Source organism: Pygocentrus nattereri, chromosome 5 (genome assembly GCF_015220715.1).
Source record: "Pygocentrus nattereri isolate fPygNat1 chromosome 5, fPygNat1.pri, whole genome shotgun sequence".
In the NCBI taxonomy this organism is placed as follows: domain Eukaryota; kingdom Metazoa; phylum Chordata; class Actinopteri; order Characiformes; family Serrasalmidae; genus Pygocentrus; species Pygocentrus nattereri.
In genome coordinates, this window is record NC_051215.1 from 46,664,477 (window position 1) to 46,681,040 (window position 16,564).

Here is a 16,564-nt window from a genome sequence, read left to right on the forward strand (position 1 = left end):
TGTTACTACAGCTTTAAACATTTTTGAGGACCTAAGTGGACCCGGGCATTCACATCGGGTTCATCGTTTCTCAAAACAGTTTCAAATTTCACGTTTCAAGTACAGCGCAATATCAAAAATACTGTTAAGAAACAGTATCGATACACAGATATTTCTTTATGTAATTAGGAATCTTTTAAATACATATTAAAAGCACTGTTAGACAAACAGATTACCAAAATACTGTTGGTCGAAGCTCTTATCAACAACTTTGCCAGCCAGTAAATTCCTCTGGACAGAAGCATCTGTTAAATGCATGAGAAACTCTGTCTACTATCTGCAGCCAAATCTAATAAATCGCAAAACCTAGCATATCACAAAGCACAATAGAGCTCAAGTAACGTGATAATGTTATGCCGTGGGGCTTGTAGCCATTCGTGGGCCCTGGATCTTAATCCGGCTGCTGCCAGGTTATGTGTACAGTCACACATGGTGTGGCAGCAGGTCCATAAGACCAGAATGTGATCCACAAATCATACAGTTTACAGTTTTTCCATGCTTAAAAGCTTCTGGAATGCTGGCTGAAGGCAGTGACTGATGAATAAATTGCCAGTACGAGTAAAAACTGAGATGTCGCTGATGATGACTGGTATCTCTGTCGCTTGCTAAAAGCTGAGGGATCAAGGGTATGTTTCTTCAATAGTGGTCTTTCAACTGCTGTTTTGACTGTGTCTGGAGAAGTGCCTGTTTCCAAAGAACAATTTAAAATGTGCAGCACAAAGGCTGTCAAATGCATCTTTAGAAATTGCTGTTGGACTAGAATCTAAAAGACAGGTGGAGGAATTTAACTGCATGACAACTTTCTGAAGTTCTGTCCTTTTCAAACTATTCATATGCTTTTTGTGTGCTCGGCTGTTGAATCAAGTCTACTATTGGTAGTTTTAAAATAATAAAATGCGACAGAATATTAGTGATTTCTGCAAATTTAAAATGCAAATTTACTACATTTGGTGTCGAAACCTCAGTGAGATAAACAGTGGTTAATTTAGAATTTAAGAGGCGATTTTCCATTACTGAAAATAAAACTCGGCCTGTTTCCATTGTCATTAAGTAAGTATTAGGTTCCCTCCATTTCCATTGTGCCGCGACAGTCTCTTTTCAGTTGGCTAATCTGATCTGAATCTAATCTGATCTTTTCTATGGCACTTTTGTGGTGAAGAATCTTTTTTCTTTATTTGTGGTGAAGAACTTTAGTTTTTTCTGCTGCAACAAAATCTAAAACAGATCTTAGCTCACAGTTACAACTGCTGACCGTATCATGCTCCGCTGAGTTACTGTGTAGAGGTGGTTTGTAATGTAGAGTGCTACTAAAAGCAGCTGCTGTTGATGTGTCTTCATTTCTGTTACTCTGTCTTTTATGTCAACAGAAGCAGACATATTAAAAACCACACTGTAATGATCTGAGGTCCCGAGATCCAAAATATCATATGTATATCAAAACCATAAACCTCTTGACACGACTAAAGTGTGACAGTGAAGAAGTCAGACTAGTTATGTGTTGAGTAAAATCAAATGTGCATGAATTCGGTAGCATTTTTTGTCTGAGGCTTCGTCAACATAAAAATTGAAATCATTTGTCAGAAGAATCATAACATATCACAGATGGACCATAGTTCAGACAATTCTGGTAAGAAGGATGGTGCGTATTTGGGTGGATGATAAACAACTACCAGCAAGACTGGCTCCTGGCCTTTAAGTAGAAACTGTTTCAAATTGTAAAAATGTTTTTACAATTAAAAATACTGGAAAAAACAACAGCTAGTACATCTCCTTTCTTACCTTCCCCTTATAATAAAATCAGAATTCTTCAATCAGGGAAACTGCCCCATCAGAACTGAACCAGGTTTCAGTATCACTAAATTCTGTTCACAAGTAAGATCATTGACAGCACTGTCCTCGTTAGTTAGTCTTACATTCAGTGCCATTCTAAAATTTCTATTTGGCTTTGTTGCACTGCAATATGTAGGCTTACAAACTTCAACTAACTTCAAGTATTTATTCCTTTAACTCATGCATTACAAATGCTTACTACAGTTTGAATAGAGAAGTATCCATTCTTCTCTATTTTTACACCACAATTTACTGACTGCCTGCTTGTAGTTTGATGACTAAAACAAAGCTGGGGCGGCTTAAACAAAGCTGGGACGACTTAGTTGTAGTCCATTTTTGTGATGAAACCAATGTCTTTTCCAAAAAGTGTTCCAGTCGTCAATAAAATCCCAGTTAGTTTCCTCAGTCAACGTTTTCAGCCACTTGTTTAGGGTGTAGAGTCTGCTCAAAATCTCAATGTTGGTAGTGGGCCAGAAACGACAGCTCTGGCTGTTGTTTGTTCCTCTTTCTATCTCGTGTATCATTTACTCCCGTATGCGCAGAGACAGGACCAATATCCTTATGCTTATTGAAAATAGTGAGCAGTGTTTTTGCGATATCCATGACTTGAGCAGCAGGGAGGCATAAAACAGACATTTTACCTTTAGCTGGAGCCAAGTTCACGTTCCGCACAACTGAGTCGCCAATTACTAAAACGCTGGTCAAGGGAGGAGCCCAGTACTTTGAAGTTGTTGCACGTGGTGAGTTCAGACTAAGGCAGTGGTGGAGATCTGGGCCGTCTTCTGTTATAGTGTTCCTAAACTCCACTTTCCACAGGACCATGGGAGTCCCAAGCATAAGTTTCAGAGGTCTTGCCTGGTTTGAGTGACTTCTGTGCTGTATGGAAGTTGCCCAGGTGCTGGTAGCCCTGTGTCTAGTGCACCACATTTCCCCTTGTCCTTCCACAGGTCTGGTGGGTAAGCTGTCCAGCTATATATATATATATATATATATATATATATATATATATATATATATATATAAAGTCTTAAAATAAGGTTTCAAGCAAGGCTAAAAACAACTAGCTCTTTATGGTGCAGATCATGGACCACACTTTTTCAGACTGTATTTGGATCCCACTAAAATATCAGGCCCATTTAAAGCTTTAGTTGCTGTTTCTTTCCATTTTGATTTAGACAAAGTAGCATTAATCAAGACTTACAATAATAATGAAGTTAATAAGTGCCTTGGTTTAACCTTGGTGCAACTCGGAGGGCCAAAACTGCCTGCCTGCAACTGCAACTAAAGGAGTTTGTTTTGCCAAAGCTGAAAGGGAGGGGAAAACAATAAGCAGGTTTTTTTCTGGCTGCAAAACTGCATTTTCTTGCTGGACAGACACTCATAACACCTTCCAAAAATAAACTCACTCTCATAACAGGCCATTTATTTTTCAGCTGTTCTGTTTTCTCCAAACACTTCAATAGAAAGTGGACTAAAGCGTTTTTATAAGGTTCATGCTCATTTAGGAGGTATGACGTTAAAGGGGGGAAGGACCATAAAGGTACCAAATCTAAAGGGGGCTTTTTGAGGGTCAGCTTAACTGGAGTCTCATCTATTAATTTAATCAGTTAGGGAAATTTGGCTGGAGTGTTAACTAGCAATCTAGGCTGGTCAAACAGTGGAAACATCAGAAAGAATGTGTTAAGTCATATTCATAGGTTGCACAACTACATGCAGCCACTCAGAGCTGAGTCAGGGCTTTTATAAGTTTATTGTAAATGCACACTGGCTCTAGTTCTATGCCTGTTGTAAACCTTTCTGCCCCTTAGCCCCCCTGTGAAATTACACAGTGCTCTTAAAATTCAACCACTGCAATCATGTGGAAACACTTTGAAAGATTTTTCCTCTTCTATAATAATGGTGCATTGGTCTAGAGCTGTAAACTGTAACACTGTGTCTTCATTTCAGTGGACAGCCTTGACTACACATTAGAAGGAACGAATCAGTCATATGTAAGAACTACATGCCATGTTATTTTAATACATCAAAGACAATTACAGAAACACTTTGGCATTGAAATTGCACACTTCAGCCGACTGCAATCTATTCGTGAACGTTCATTACATGACTCTGCATATTAAGTACAGCTGTACAGTTAAGCACAACATTCATAATCACTGGTGCCATTGTTCATTAATGTTATTACAAATTGTCATAGACATTGCAAGTTCTCAGTTAAATATATAACATATTTAAAATATTTATGTATATAATTTAGAGGGCATACCACAATTTCCTGTGTAGTGCGGGTAGAACACTCACCCTCTCGTCGATCATTCCGAAGGACTCGCACTTTCTCGATTTTCCCGAGTAAGGCTCCGTCTTCAGCTGTGACACAGAGTGAAATGGAGTAAGAGTAAAACTACTTAACAACAGCGGGACACCCAGACAGCATGCACAGAAAGTCGGCTCAATAGTTTTCTCTCCGTGCATTTCACCAGCCTTCTAATCAAGCAATGTTACAATACTGACATCACAGATAAAGCTTAAAATGGTAAAGTATGTTTTAGAATGGAGATGTGAAGGCAGGTCAGGTTTCAGGGCTACAGACAGGACACTTACGGTTGTCACTATAGTCGTCCACAAGTATAATCTCCTTGACCAGGTGGGCAGGACTCTTTTTCAGTACACTGTGGGGAGAGGTTCAAGACTCTTATAGGATCCAGCAAACAAGCAACAGAGCAGGGGTAAAATTCCAGAATAAAGCTTTGCGCAGCCAGTTGTTGCCCACATAGTGCTTAACAGCACAATCTAGATTAAGCTATTGGCATATTAAAGCCAAGGAACAGAAGACTATACACAACAGTAGATCTACAACGAGAGCCAAGATATCCTTCAGCTAGGAAATGAAAAGCTAGAAATTCTGTTGGAATGTTCTCTTATGTCTTCTATGAATTTTCTTTATTATATTTGCTAAATATCCTGGAATATGAAAAAACGTATGTTAGTTTACAGCGATACATCAATGTTACCCCTTCCTCTTTGTGAGAAACGCAGCGGTGATGGGATTTGGGATTAAAAGCATATTTCTTAATGTTTATGACATGTATACAGGAGAATTATGAAAACCCGCTTATCGCTTTACAAACTCCAGTGAATATGTCTCATACTGATGACTGCGTAATGTGCATGGCTGGAAATAACATGGTGTGCTGTGTAGCTTCAGCTACTTGTTGAATATACCATACTTTATTTACGCTACTATGGATATGAAGAAGTAGAGGCAGAGAAGGGAAGAATGCTGAAAAATGCTGAAGGCCAACAGGCAAACCCACCTGACCACAGTGCGCAGCAAAGCGGAGCGGGCTTCATTATGGAATGTGATCACCACGCTGGATGCTGGCAGATCTGTCCTCCACTGCTTATGTCGGCAGCTGAGAGAGAGAGAGAGAGAGAGAGAGAGAGAGAGAGAGAGAGAGAGAGAGAGAGAGAGAGAGAGAGAGAGAGAGAGAGAGAGAGAGAGAGAGAGAGAGAGAGAGAGAATATGCTGTATATATCCACATAGAACAGTTTTAAAATTATGGTTCTATATAGCACCAAAAAGGGTTCTGCTATTATACAGAACCACTGTCTTTACTAAAGAACCCTTGAGGAACTACTTTTGTAATACAGCACCCAGTATGCATTACGCAAATACATCTTACAACCAAGGAAGCCCGGCCACTTCCTATTTCACTTAGTGTAAGACAACATATTTAGGAACCGGTAAAAGGCACTCACGAGCTCTTAGTGAATAGGTGTGAATGGAGCTCCATGGCTAAAAATGAAAAATGAAATATATTTCTAACTATTTGTGTGGGAAATTCCTTTAATTTTGGAATGCAGAAGGACATATTCTATTTTATTTTTAAATCTAAGAAAACAATGTTTTTCTATAGCAAACGGGTTTTGGGCAGCAGGACATTAGCATTACTGCTTCTGAATGCTGACTGGTTAAGTGATACTTTTTTAATCCCACAAACGGGGAAATTCCACCTCCACATTTAGCCCATCCGTGAAGTGAAACACCACATACACACTAGTGAACACACACACTAGGGGGCAGTGAGCACACTTGCCCGGAGCGGTGGGCAGCCCTATCCACGGCGCCCGGGGAGCAGTTGGGGGTTAGGTGTCTTGCTCAAGGACACCTCAGTCATGGACTGTCAGCACTGGGGATCGAACCGGCGACCTTCTGGTCACAGGGCCAGTTCCCTAACCTCCAGCCCACGACTGCAATCTGACCAGTTTTTGTTCAAGTGGTTCATTAATGCCCATGAGGCACTGTCATAAAGTGCTGTAACAGCTGTTCAAAAGCATTTATAAATATAAACTTGGTTTTATTTCATGCTGTTCTGTCAGAAAACCAGTAGGTTTTTCTATATATTATTTAAAAAATAATAATAAAATAAAAAATACGTAAATTATGATTTTGCACAAAGCCCCGTAAGAGCCCGTTCATGTTGGATTTGCTTGGGAGCGCCCTCTAATGTTTGCCAAACCCAGAAGACATTACAAAGTGGTAATTCTCATTAAACATTCGCTGATGCACTCACTGAGAATCCCCTCCACACTGATAAAGTAATAAAGTACTTGCTTGGCTTGCTAGCAGTAACATTGGCTATCCTCCTGCATTAGTCAGGTAGTGGAGAATAAGTAGCTTGCCCCCAAAAATCCACCCCAAAAGGAGTCTTTAGAAAAGCTCCTCCCACCTTCAAGCTACATCACCACAAGGGATTTTTCAAACCAGAGAACTACGCTGGTCAGAGAGCAACGGGAAGTCAACACTGCCATATTCAACACAATTTACACTTACACTGCACTTTCAATAACAATACAACACATGCACCTTAAATCTTATGCACCTGTGTACAAAAAATAAAGATATCATTTAAAATAGCAGCTATTTAGACAGACTAAACAGACTAAAACAAAGAGACACACTAACCAACTGACATAAATAAACAAAAGATATATGGACAGAGAAACAGACAGTCGGATAGACGGCTCCACACAGAGGTAGACAAAAATAGACAGATAGCCAGACAGAAAAAGAGGAAAAGATGTCCTGAGATATTTTATAATTACACATTATCTGAATAGGGGTTTTGCAACAGCATGACACATCAGATGATTGTTATTGAACGTCTCTGCTGGAGATGCTCTTTTGGAGCGCTGTGTATTCATAACATTTTGAAAGACTCAAAATTACAGTAAGCTGTAAAAACCACATATTTTGGGCTGTAGTCATGATGAGGTTTCATTAAACGGCCACCACACCTTCTAATCTGACCCTCAGATCTGCTAAATCATGGTGTTCACATTCATACAATTTCATTTCTGCTTTCTTTCAGCCAGACCGTTCTAACCAAACGATGATATGCATGTGACCTTTCACATTTATCTTTATGAGATCTGGTCAAGGCAAGGCAAGCAAGGCGCAGGCAGCTCAGAAACAGTGACAAATCAAACACATTAATGCTGGTGTGTGTCTGATGCAAGCGTACAGGCTGGGACATGAAGAGAGGCGTGTTAAAGTGAAGCGTAGAGAATCGGCTGCGCGAGAGATGCAGCGTTACTGCGCGGCTGGAGCGGTGAGTGACAGGGACGGACACGCATGCTTTAACCCTCCACATCATAGTCACACACCCTCCCCGACCTCCCCTTCCCGGGAGATTTTACACACTCCCGCACAGTCACACCACTCACACCCTGCAGGTTTTAATTTGACAGCCATGGAGCTAATCCACTGCTTTCTTCATGCCTGTGGTTAAGAGCAGTAAAGCACAGGCTCTTCTCTGTACTGATGCCATCTATAGTGATGCAACAGCTGGAGGGCCTGGAGGGTCTCTGTCTCTGTCTCTAACTCTCACACACACACACACACACACACACACAGGGGTTAAACTGGGCTGGTGTTCTGACCAATTGTCCTATGTTCTCGAATGTCCTACCATAGCGTGTGCTTAATAGAAGCACCTGCATTAACCAATCAGAAGGTTTTGACTTGCATAAATTCACCTCATCAGAAAATGCTTCCAGCATTAAAACTATAGGTAGGATAGTTTGATTATCTACATTAAATTCAGTCTGCAAAATACACTTTAAGCAAAGCTGAATTAACATTGCAAATGCAGTAAAACATTAAAAAGAACTCATTTAACAAAAAAAAAAAAAAAAAAGTATTTTCATAGTGTTATGTTGGTGGTTTCTTTACCATGTTGCGTTATACTGGCGATTTTTTTTAAATTCGAGCTAATATAACTATATGCATCCAAGAAAAAGTGGGGAAGTGCATTTGCAGGACATAAATGCACACAAGATCCCTTGGATGGCACAGTATGTCCATCTATACCCACCTCGACACTACTACACCATTACACATCAGTGGAACCCTCCATCTCTGTCTATATATTCTACAGCACTGGCTATGAGATCTGTAATTATCTGGCCTACCCTCTCTGCTCACAAGAGCATCCTTGTGTATCAACTGCAACCAGGTTGGACAAGTTTTACAGAACTCTGAAAAAAATCCAACCTGAGAACCGACGAACATCTGTAGCGCAAAATTTCATTTTTAGTCAAACCACAAAATTCTAATGTAATCTATTTTTCCAATCTGCCCATTTTCATAGCTATTCCTGCTCAGTAGCACAGCACCTTCAACTGAACACTCTAAACTTAGTCACTAAACTCCAACTTAAATTCACTAGGTTGAACGGGATTTTTACCAATGTTCTGTAAAACTCACCCAACTAACAAGGATTTCTACAAAATAAACATGTGATCAGAGCACTGACGGGTCAATTCAGTCAAAACTTTTTAGGAAATCGCTTAATCATCATAAAATCAGACATTTCAATATAACTCAATTTGATTATTTTGCCACTATACAAAAACACCAAAAGTGTTTTCCACACCTGGATCCACTTTGACTGAGGTTGTGAAACAGCTGATTAGTTGGATCAGCTGTGTTAAAGCAAGTATAATACCAGCAACAAAAAGCAACCTTTACAGGAATAAATGATTACAGACCCATCAGCCTAGCCTGAAATCATGAAATCTATTGAGAAACTGGTACTAACACTCCAAAAGGACACCACAAACCCCCTGCAGTTCGCATTTCAGGCCGTTTTTAGAAATCAGCTCTACATGTAATACTACTTTCTTGGAATTGCTCCACAGTTCACACAGCTGCTTCCTCAGATGCAGAGAACGGCAGGTAAGGCTAGGAAAATTATTATCCATCAGCTACAATGATCAATACCAGTGTCCCCAAGGTTGTCTGCTCTCCCCGCTGCTCTTCTCCCTGTACAGTAATGACTGCACCTCCAGAGACCCCTCTGTCAAAATCCTGAAGTTTGCAGATGACACTGCAGACATTTGAGACAGTGACAGAGTTTGGCTGAACATGCTCAAAACAGTGAAGATGACTTCAGAAGCCCCCCATTCCTTCCATCCCTCACCACCCTTTGACAAGACTGTGATGGCTGAAGAGTCCTTCAAGCTTCTGGGAACAATCATCAAAGACCCGAATTGAGACACCAACAACAACTCCATCACAAAGAAAGCCCTCTATGCCGGCTGATGAAATTCAACCCGCCTCAAGAACTGCTGGTTCATTTCTGCCCAGCTATTACAGAGTCTGACCACCACCTCCATCACAGTCTGGTACTCATCATGTGCAAGTTGGCACCCTGAGAGATATCCCAATCCAATCTGCAAGGTCAGCATCAGCACCAATTCAGGCATATTTTGAAGGATCCATACTTACCATATCAAGCCTGATCAGATTCTGATCCTTTATTACTGTTATGCCCAAGAAGCTGCTAAAATTAGCATCCAAGCATCTCTAAACCTTTGATTAAGAATGCAGAAAAAGGATGTTTTCTCCAGAGCTCCTTGCTTTTTTTGTCCATGTGTTGGGCATAAAACACCCAAATGGAGTGAAGTCATATTTAGCAGTTAACCATCTGGTATGTACAACCTTCTAACCAGCACCCAAATGCAGTAGGTAGCTTCCATGGGCTACAATGAACCTGTGTGAATGTGTGTAAAGCTGTTTAGAACCATTTGCTAAGCTAATGCAAGCTTCTAGTGCTAAAAAGGATACTGAAGCAAAAGTAGCTTTCTTAAATCGATTTGTGCCACAATTATTGGCACCTGTAGAAATTCTTAAGAGTGAAATCTAACAAGTATATTTCTATTCACATTTAAGTTCACCTGATCAATAAGGAACACTTACATGGTCAGCCATGACTGTTTCACTGGGGAATATACAGTATCTCTCAAAGGTGAGGACAACCATCACCTTTCTGCAAATATTTTATCTTTTTCATGGGACGACACTATAGAAATGAAACTTAAAGTGGTCAGTGTGCAGCTTATACAGCAGTGCAGATTTACTGTCCTCTGAAAAGAACAACACACAGACATTAATGTCTAAATAGCTGGCAACACAAGTGAGTCCACCTCACAGTGAACATGTTCAAATGAATGTTATATAAGCTATATAAGTATTATATAAGAGTCACTACTTTGTGTGACCACCATTATTATCTAACACTCCCTGAACCCTCTTGGGCATGGAATTCACCAGAGCTGCACAGGTTGCTACGGGAATCCTCTTCCACTCCTCCCTGATGACATCACGGAGCTGGTGGATGTTAGACACCTAGTGTTCCTCCTCCTTCCGCTTGAGGAGGCCCCACAGGGGCTCAATTGGGTTTAGGTCTGGAGACACACTTGGCCAGTCCATCACCTTTACCTTCAGCTTCCTCAGCAAGGCAGTTGTCATCGTGTTTGAAAACTGCCATGTGGCTCAGTTTCTGAAGGAAGGGGATCATGCTCTGCTTCAGAATGTGACGGTACATGTTGGAATTCATGTTTCCCTCAATGAACCACAGCTCCCAGTGCCAGCAGCACTCATGTAGCCCCAGACCACGATGCTACCACCATGCTTGACTGTAGGCAAGAGACAGTTGTCTTGGTACTCCTCACCAGGGCGCCACCACACATGCTGGACACCATCTGAGCCAAACAAGTTTATCTTGGTCTCATCAAACCACAGGACATGGTTCCAGTAATCCACGTTCTTGGACTGCTCGTCTTCAGCAAATTGCAGACTTTCTTGTGCATCAGCTTCAGAAGAGGCTTCCTTCTGCGATGACGGCCACGCAGACCGAGTTGATTGCATTGTGCATCGTATGGTCTGAGCACTGACAGGCTGACCTCCCTCTTCTTCAACCTCTGCAGCAATACTGGCAGCACTAATGCGTCTATTTTTTTAAGCCAACGTCTGAATATGATGCTGAACACATGGACTCAACTTCTTTGGTTGACCCTGGCAAGGCCTGTTCCGAGTGTAACCTGTCCTGGAAAACCGCTGTATGACTTTGGCCACCGTGCTATAGCTCAGTTTCAGGGTGTTAGCAGTCTTCTTATAGCCTAGGCCATCTTCTATTTCTCACATCCACGAGGTGCCATGTTGAATATCCAGTGGTCAGTATGAGAGGATTGCACCAAACCACCAAATTTAGCAGCCCTGCTCCCCATTCACACCTAGAACCTTGTAGCTCTAATGAGTCACATGACACCAGGGAGGGACGATGACACAATTGGGTAAAATTTGGACACGTTCACTGTGAGGTGTACTCATTTGCATTGCCAGCTATGTAATATATTATATTACAATATATATGATATAATGTATATAATATATACATTAATGGCTGTTTGTTGAGTTCTTTTCAGAGGACAGTAAATCTGTACTGCTATACAAGCTGCACACTTACTACTTTAAGTTATGTCCAAGTTTCATTTCTATACTGTTATTCCATGAAAGACAGAATAAAATATTTGCAGAAATGTGAGGGGTGTACTCAATTTTGTGAGATACTGTACGAGATGAAACACAGACCAGATTCCCCTCAGTTGTCCACCTTTATGAGAAAGACCAGAGAAAACAGCACTGATGTGTGACAAAAGGTTGTTGAGTGACGCAAATCAGGAAATGGGCAACAAAAATAGTTAAACAGTTGAATATGTACATTTCCACTATCAGAGCAATAATCAAGAAGATGAAAACTACTGGAGACATAAAGAATCCACCAGGAAGAGGAAGCATGTCTATACTGACCTCATGCACAGTGAGAAGGATTGTTTGACTGGACAAAGAATCTCCAACGATCACAGAATAACCGACATTACTTAGGTCTTGGAGTCAGAATGTCTCCCAAACTACAATCTAACACCACCTATATATCCCCAAGTTGATTGGGGGGTTTGCCAGAAGAAAGTCTCTGCTGTCAAGGACCAACAAACTCAAGTGTCTGCAGTTTGCCAAATGTTACTGTGCTCGCTGGTCAGATGAGACCAAAGTAGAGGGTTTTGGCAACAAACACCACAGTTGACTTTGGTGTGGACACAAATAGCCATGCAGAAAAGTACCTCATTCCCACTGTGAAGTATGGTGGTGGATCTGTGATGTTGTGTGGCTGTTGTTCTTACAAAAGCCCTGGAAATATAAATGACACTGCAGACTCCATCAAGTACCAGCAGAAATCAATACCTGATTATCTCAACCAGGAAGCTTAAACTGGGCCATGATATAGACCTTTCAGTAGGACAATGATCCAAAGCACACCTCAAAATAAACACAAAAACGGTTCTCTGACCACAGAATTAGGGTTTTGTCATGGTCACTCTAGACCCCTGACCTGACCTGGATCTGTAGAGGTTCTGGATGGAAGAATGGTCCCTTTGCCATGTGTTCTCCAGTCTCATTAAGCGCTCCAAGAAGAACGCAGAGCTGTTTTCTTTGCAATGGAAGGCTACACAAAGTAGCAAATGAAGGCGTGTCAATAACTGTGGCTTACACAGATCTGAGAAATATATGTGTTTCCTAATAAGATCTGAGGGTCTTTTTCAATCATTTGCTTCTTTTTTCTTTTGTTGATAATTTGAATCAAAAATCTAAAGAATAAGCAATAAAAATATTTTTCACAGCTCATTTTGTTCATGTTTATCAGAGGTGTCGATTTTTGTGGAGGGTACCGTATTTGACAGGTTATTAAATAGATGTGGAATATAACTTCGACACAGTCGGAATATAAATCAACAACCCTCTTACAGTGCTCTATATACGACATGGTCATAGAGGTGACAAGCACACATTACTCACAACTTGTCTCAGGCATGTTTCCAGAATTTAATGGCCAGTTTCAAAGATGCAGTGGGGCAGTGTGGACAAATTAAATGGCTAAACTACATGATTTTACTGCAGCGTTTCAATCTTTTCAACCTATCATCATGTCTTATCTAAGTTGAAATTGGTTTTAATGTGAAACTAATGCTAAACCTTTATGTGGAACTACTGTGTGGCTGTAATAACATGAGCTTAACCTGTGTATACATATCTGGCTCGGATCAGGATGGGCCAAAAAACCTTGAACACGATGTCCACCGGTGGACCGACATTTCCACCGATGTAATGCTCACAGCAGTGTGAGGAGGAACTGTGCAGTAGGGCATTAATAGAATAGAAGCTTTGACTAGAAGGCAGGCACTTTTTAGAGCAAGCCCCAATGGCATGCTTCCCGGGCCTTTCTCCTGGGGAGGCCTGCTACCTTACAGCAAGTCTCAGAGTGCTCTCTCACACTGCCACTGTTACTGAAACACATGCTCGGATCCAGCATGAATGCCAACTCAAACATACACATTAACATATGGGACAGAATCTATTAAAGACCAAGAGAGAGCAAAAGACAGCGCGAGAGCGAGCGCGAGAGAGACAGCGAGAGCGAGAGAGCGAGAGAGAGAGAAATGCAAGGGTCATTGTATCTACACACAAACGCAAGCAAAACGCCTCCACAAATATGGCAGTTCTAGACACTCTCACCTTCAGCATTAAAGATTAATTTGCCGGTGTGCTTTTCTGTTTAATTAAAGCTGCAGTGCTGTCTGAGCGGCAGACTTGGGCTCTGGCCCTTCTGAGACAGCAGCAGGCCTTGCCAAAAAACATCCCCATTAACACACACACACACACACACACACACACACACACACACACACACACACACACACACAGCCTCCCGCCACGAGAGGCAATGACACACAGACACACGCTCTCTCAGGAATAAACAAAGACCATGTGTTCTCTGTCAGCACCACCACCAAAAAAAACACTGTTTTAATAATGAAGATCAAATAAAAGTTATTTTCATTGGTGCAGTGAAAGATGGTCTGCTTCTTTTGTTTGTATTCGAGTGTGGGAGGTGCAAAACATAAAAAGCATATTGCCTGCATACAATCATTGGAAAACTAAATACTACACAGTTGCATGCAAACGTTTTGGCACCCGTGGTCAAATTAGGTTTGTTATGTTGATGTGAAATGAGAATAAATTAACAAATCCTCTACAGAGAACACCCTTCTGCACATTTTAATGCAGTTACTGTTGCTGAATTTAACATATTTTTTTATTTTATGTAGTTTATATATTAGGGGTGGGGGAAAATCGATTCTTAGATGCATTGCGATGCGGACAACGGGCGATTCTGAATCGATTCACAAATCGATTTTCTAAATTTTAATTGATAAAGAAACGGACAGTCGGACAGTCCGTGGCGGCACACTACATTAAACTAGTGCAGGGGTCGCCACCCAAAGGTTAATCAGTCATATTGTCTCAACAAAAAACGAACCACCTTGGGGAGTCACAACACTGAGTCCATTTTACCAGCTTGGCTGTACGTGTGTCTCAGTACGTCCTGATGTCCACGTGTAAGCTGAAAGTATAATACAAACAAAAACACAGACTTACTTTGCTCTACTTTAAGCTTTAGCTCAGCTATAGCCGCTTTTCTCACATCACCAGCTGGAAACATTTCCACAAAAGTAGAACACAAAAAGATACTGGAAATAAGTTCATTGTGGACTATTATAAATACCTTGCTTTAAAAGCACCAAGTCTTCAGATGGTAGGAAAACCTGTATATAAAAAAAAAAAAAGATGCAAAAAGATGCATCGATAATCATTTTATAATCGCATCGCAGCCCTCTGAATCGTAATCTAATCGAATCGTGAGGTACCAAGAGATTCCCACCCCTACTATATATAGTCTGATTGATGAGTCTGGGTTTGGCAAATATGTTACCTGACTGACTGTATTGAGCCAACTGTTGGGTAGAGGAGGGATGATGATATGGGGCTGTTTTTCAGAAGTTGGGTTCAGCCCCTTAGTTCTAGTAAAGGGAAATCTTAATGCTTCAGCAGACCAAGAGATTTTGGAAAAATTGTCTGCTTGCAACTTTGTGGGAACAGTTATTAAAGCCTATGGATTTAGAAATGTTATGCCACAAAAGTTCCTGTGGGTGTCCCAATACTTTTGTCCATATAGTGTATTTTCATTTAGAGCATTCATCTAGAACCTGCTGGTGTGCTGATGTAATATGACCAAGAGCACCCAAACCTTACCTTACACACAAGTATCATCACATTTAATTACACTTGCATGTATGCAATAATTAAAACATATCATAAAATGTATAAGAAAAAAAATGTAAAAATAACAGCATTACTAATCATTTAATTACACTGAGTATTTAATAATTTTAACTTGAATTTTTCACTGCATTTTTACATCATTTGAAAACACCAGCTGCTTTTTACTTGTTACTCAATTTTACTATTTGATTGTAAAAAAAAATGAAGCTGCTATGAAAAGTGCTCTATAAATAAAGGTTGGTGTTTGCTGGTTGGAGGTCACTGTTGCTGGTGGTTAAATGGACCAATGCATTAAAAGTTATGATCTTTTCTTTACAATACGTGTGCTGTGTCAGGATAGATTTGCTACATGACTGGATCACATTCATTCATTTTCCCTCATTCATCTCAGATTTTCTGCTGACAGCGGCCCAATACCAACAGTGACACCCCTCAACACTGACACGTCATCTCTAATTAAAAGTTAAGAATGTTCTTGCCTTCCGTTGAAAACTTTTCTATTTTGAAGGTTCAAGCATACAAGAACAGATGTGCAGGGGGATTTTTATTCCTTATCCACAGCCTTTCACAAGCTTCACACAAGGAGAGTATAATAAGCATGCATTAAAACACTGTTTGACATTCTCATGACATCCTCCAACTTTATGACTTGGGCTGCATCCGTATATAAACAACTGGACAGCATAACATATTGCTTTAGTGGTAACAAGCTGGAGATACAAGAGCACTGCATAAAATGCTGACCACAAATAGCCAGTAAGAAATCACATAGGGATATCAGCATACACTGCCTCTACAAAATACACCTAGAGCACATTCTAGAGTGGATAAATTAAATGGAGAAGGGAAAAATAAGGAGAAAATATTAATATATACATAAGGAAGAAAGGCTAACTGTCTAATTTAATGATCAATAAAAACTGGCTGTGTCCTGTGGTGATTCTGTCCTGTGGTGATTCTGTAAAATGGACCTGAGACTAAGGAAAACCTTACATGATTTGGCCATTACAGGAACCCTTTCATTAAAATGAGCCGTATTTACTGTTAAATACATTTTTTTCTACTTCCAATTTGAGCCCCGTCCCAAATTCCTCTTGGTGTCTTTGTCTATTCATCTGCACAATGAGGCATTTCTGTTTTCTCCCTTCCCCCAAGAACGGAAAGAAACTA

The 16,564-nt window shown here is 40.6% G+C and overlaps 1 protein-coding gene across 2 annotated transcripts in view; it reads right to left on the reverse strand.

The window, feature by feature from the left end:
- The window catches only part of galnt2 (UDP-N-acetyl-alpha-D-galactosamine:polypeptide N-acetylgalactosaminyltransferase 2), a 119,507-nt gene that overhangs the window by 20,830 nt on the left and 82,113 nt on the right, over positions 1-16,564 (reverse strand). For both annotated transcript variants that reach the window (XM_017710143.2, XM_017710144.2), the window contains exons 4-6: positions 5,184-5,282; positions 4,471-4,538; positions 4,171-4,236 (exon numbers count right to left, since the gene is read on the reverse strand). In XM_017710143.2, coding sequence (XP_017565632.1) covers positions 4,171-4,236; positions 4,471-4,538; positions 5,184-5,282 — 233 coding nt within the window. The remainder of the gene's footprint in view (positions 1-4,170; positions 4,237-4,470; positions 4,539-5,183; positions 5,283-16,564) is intronic.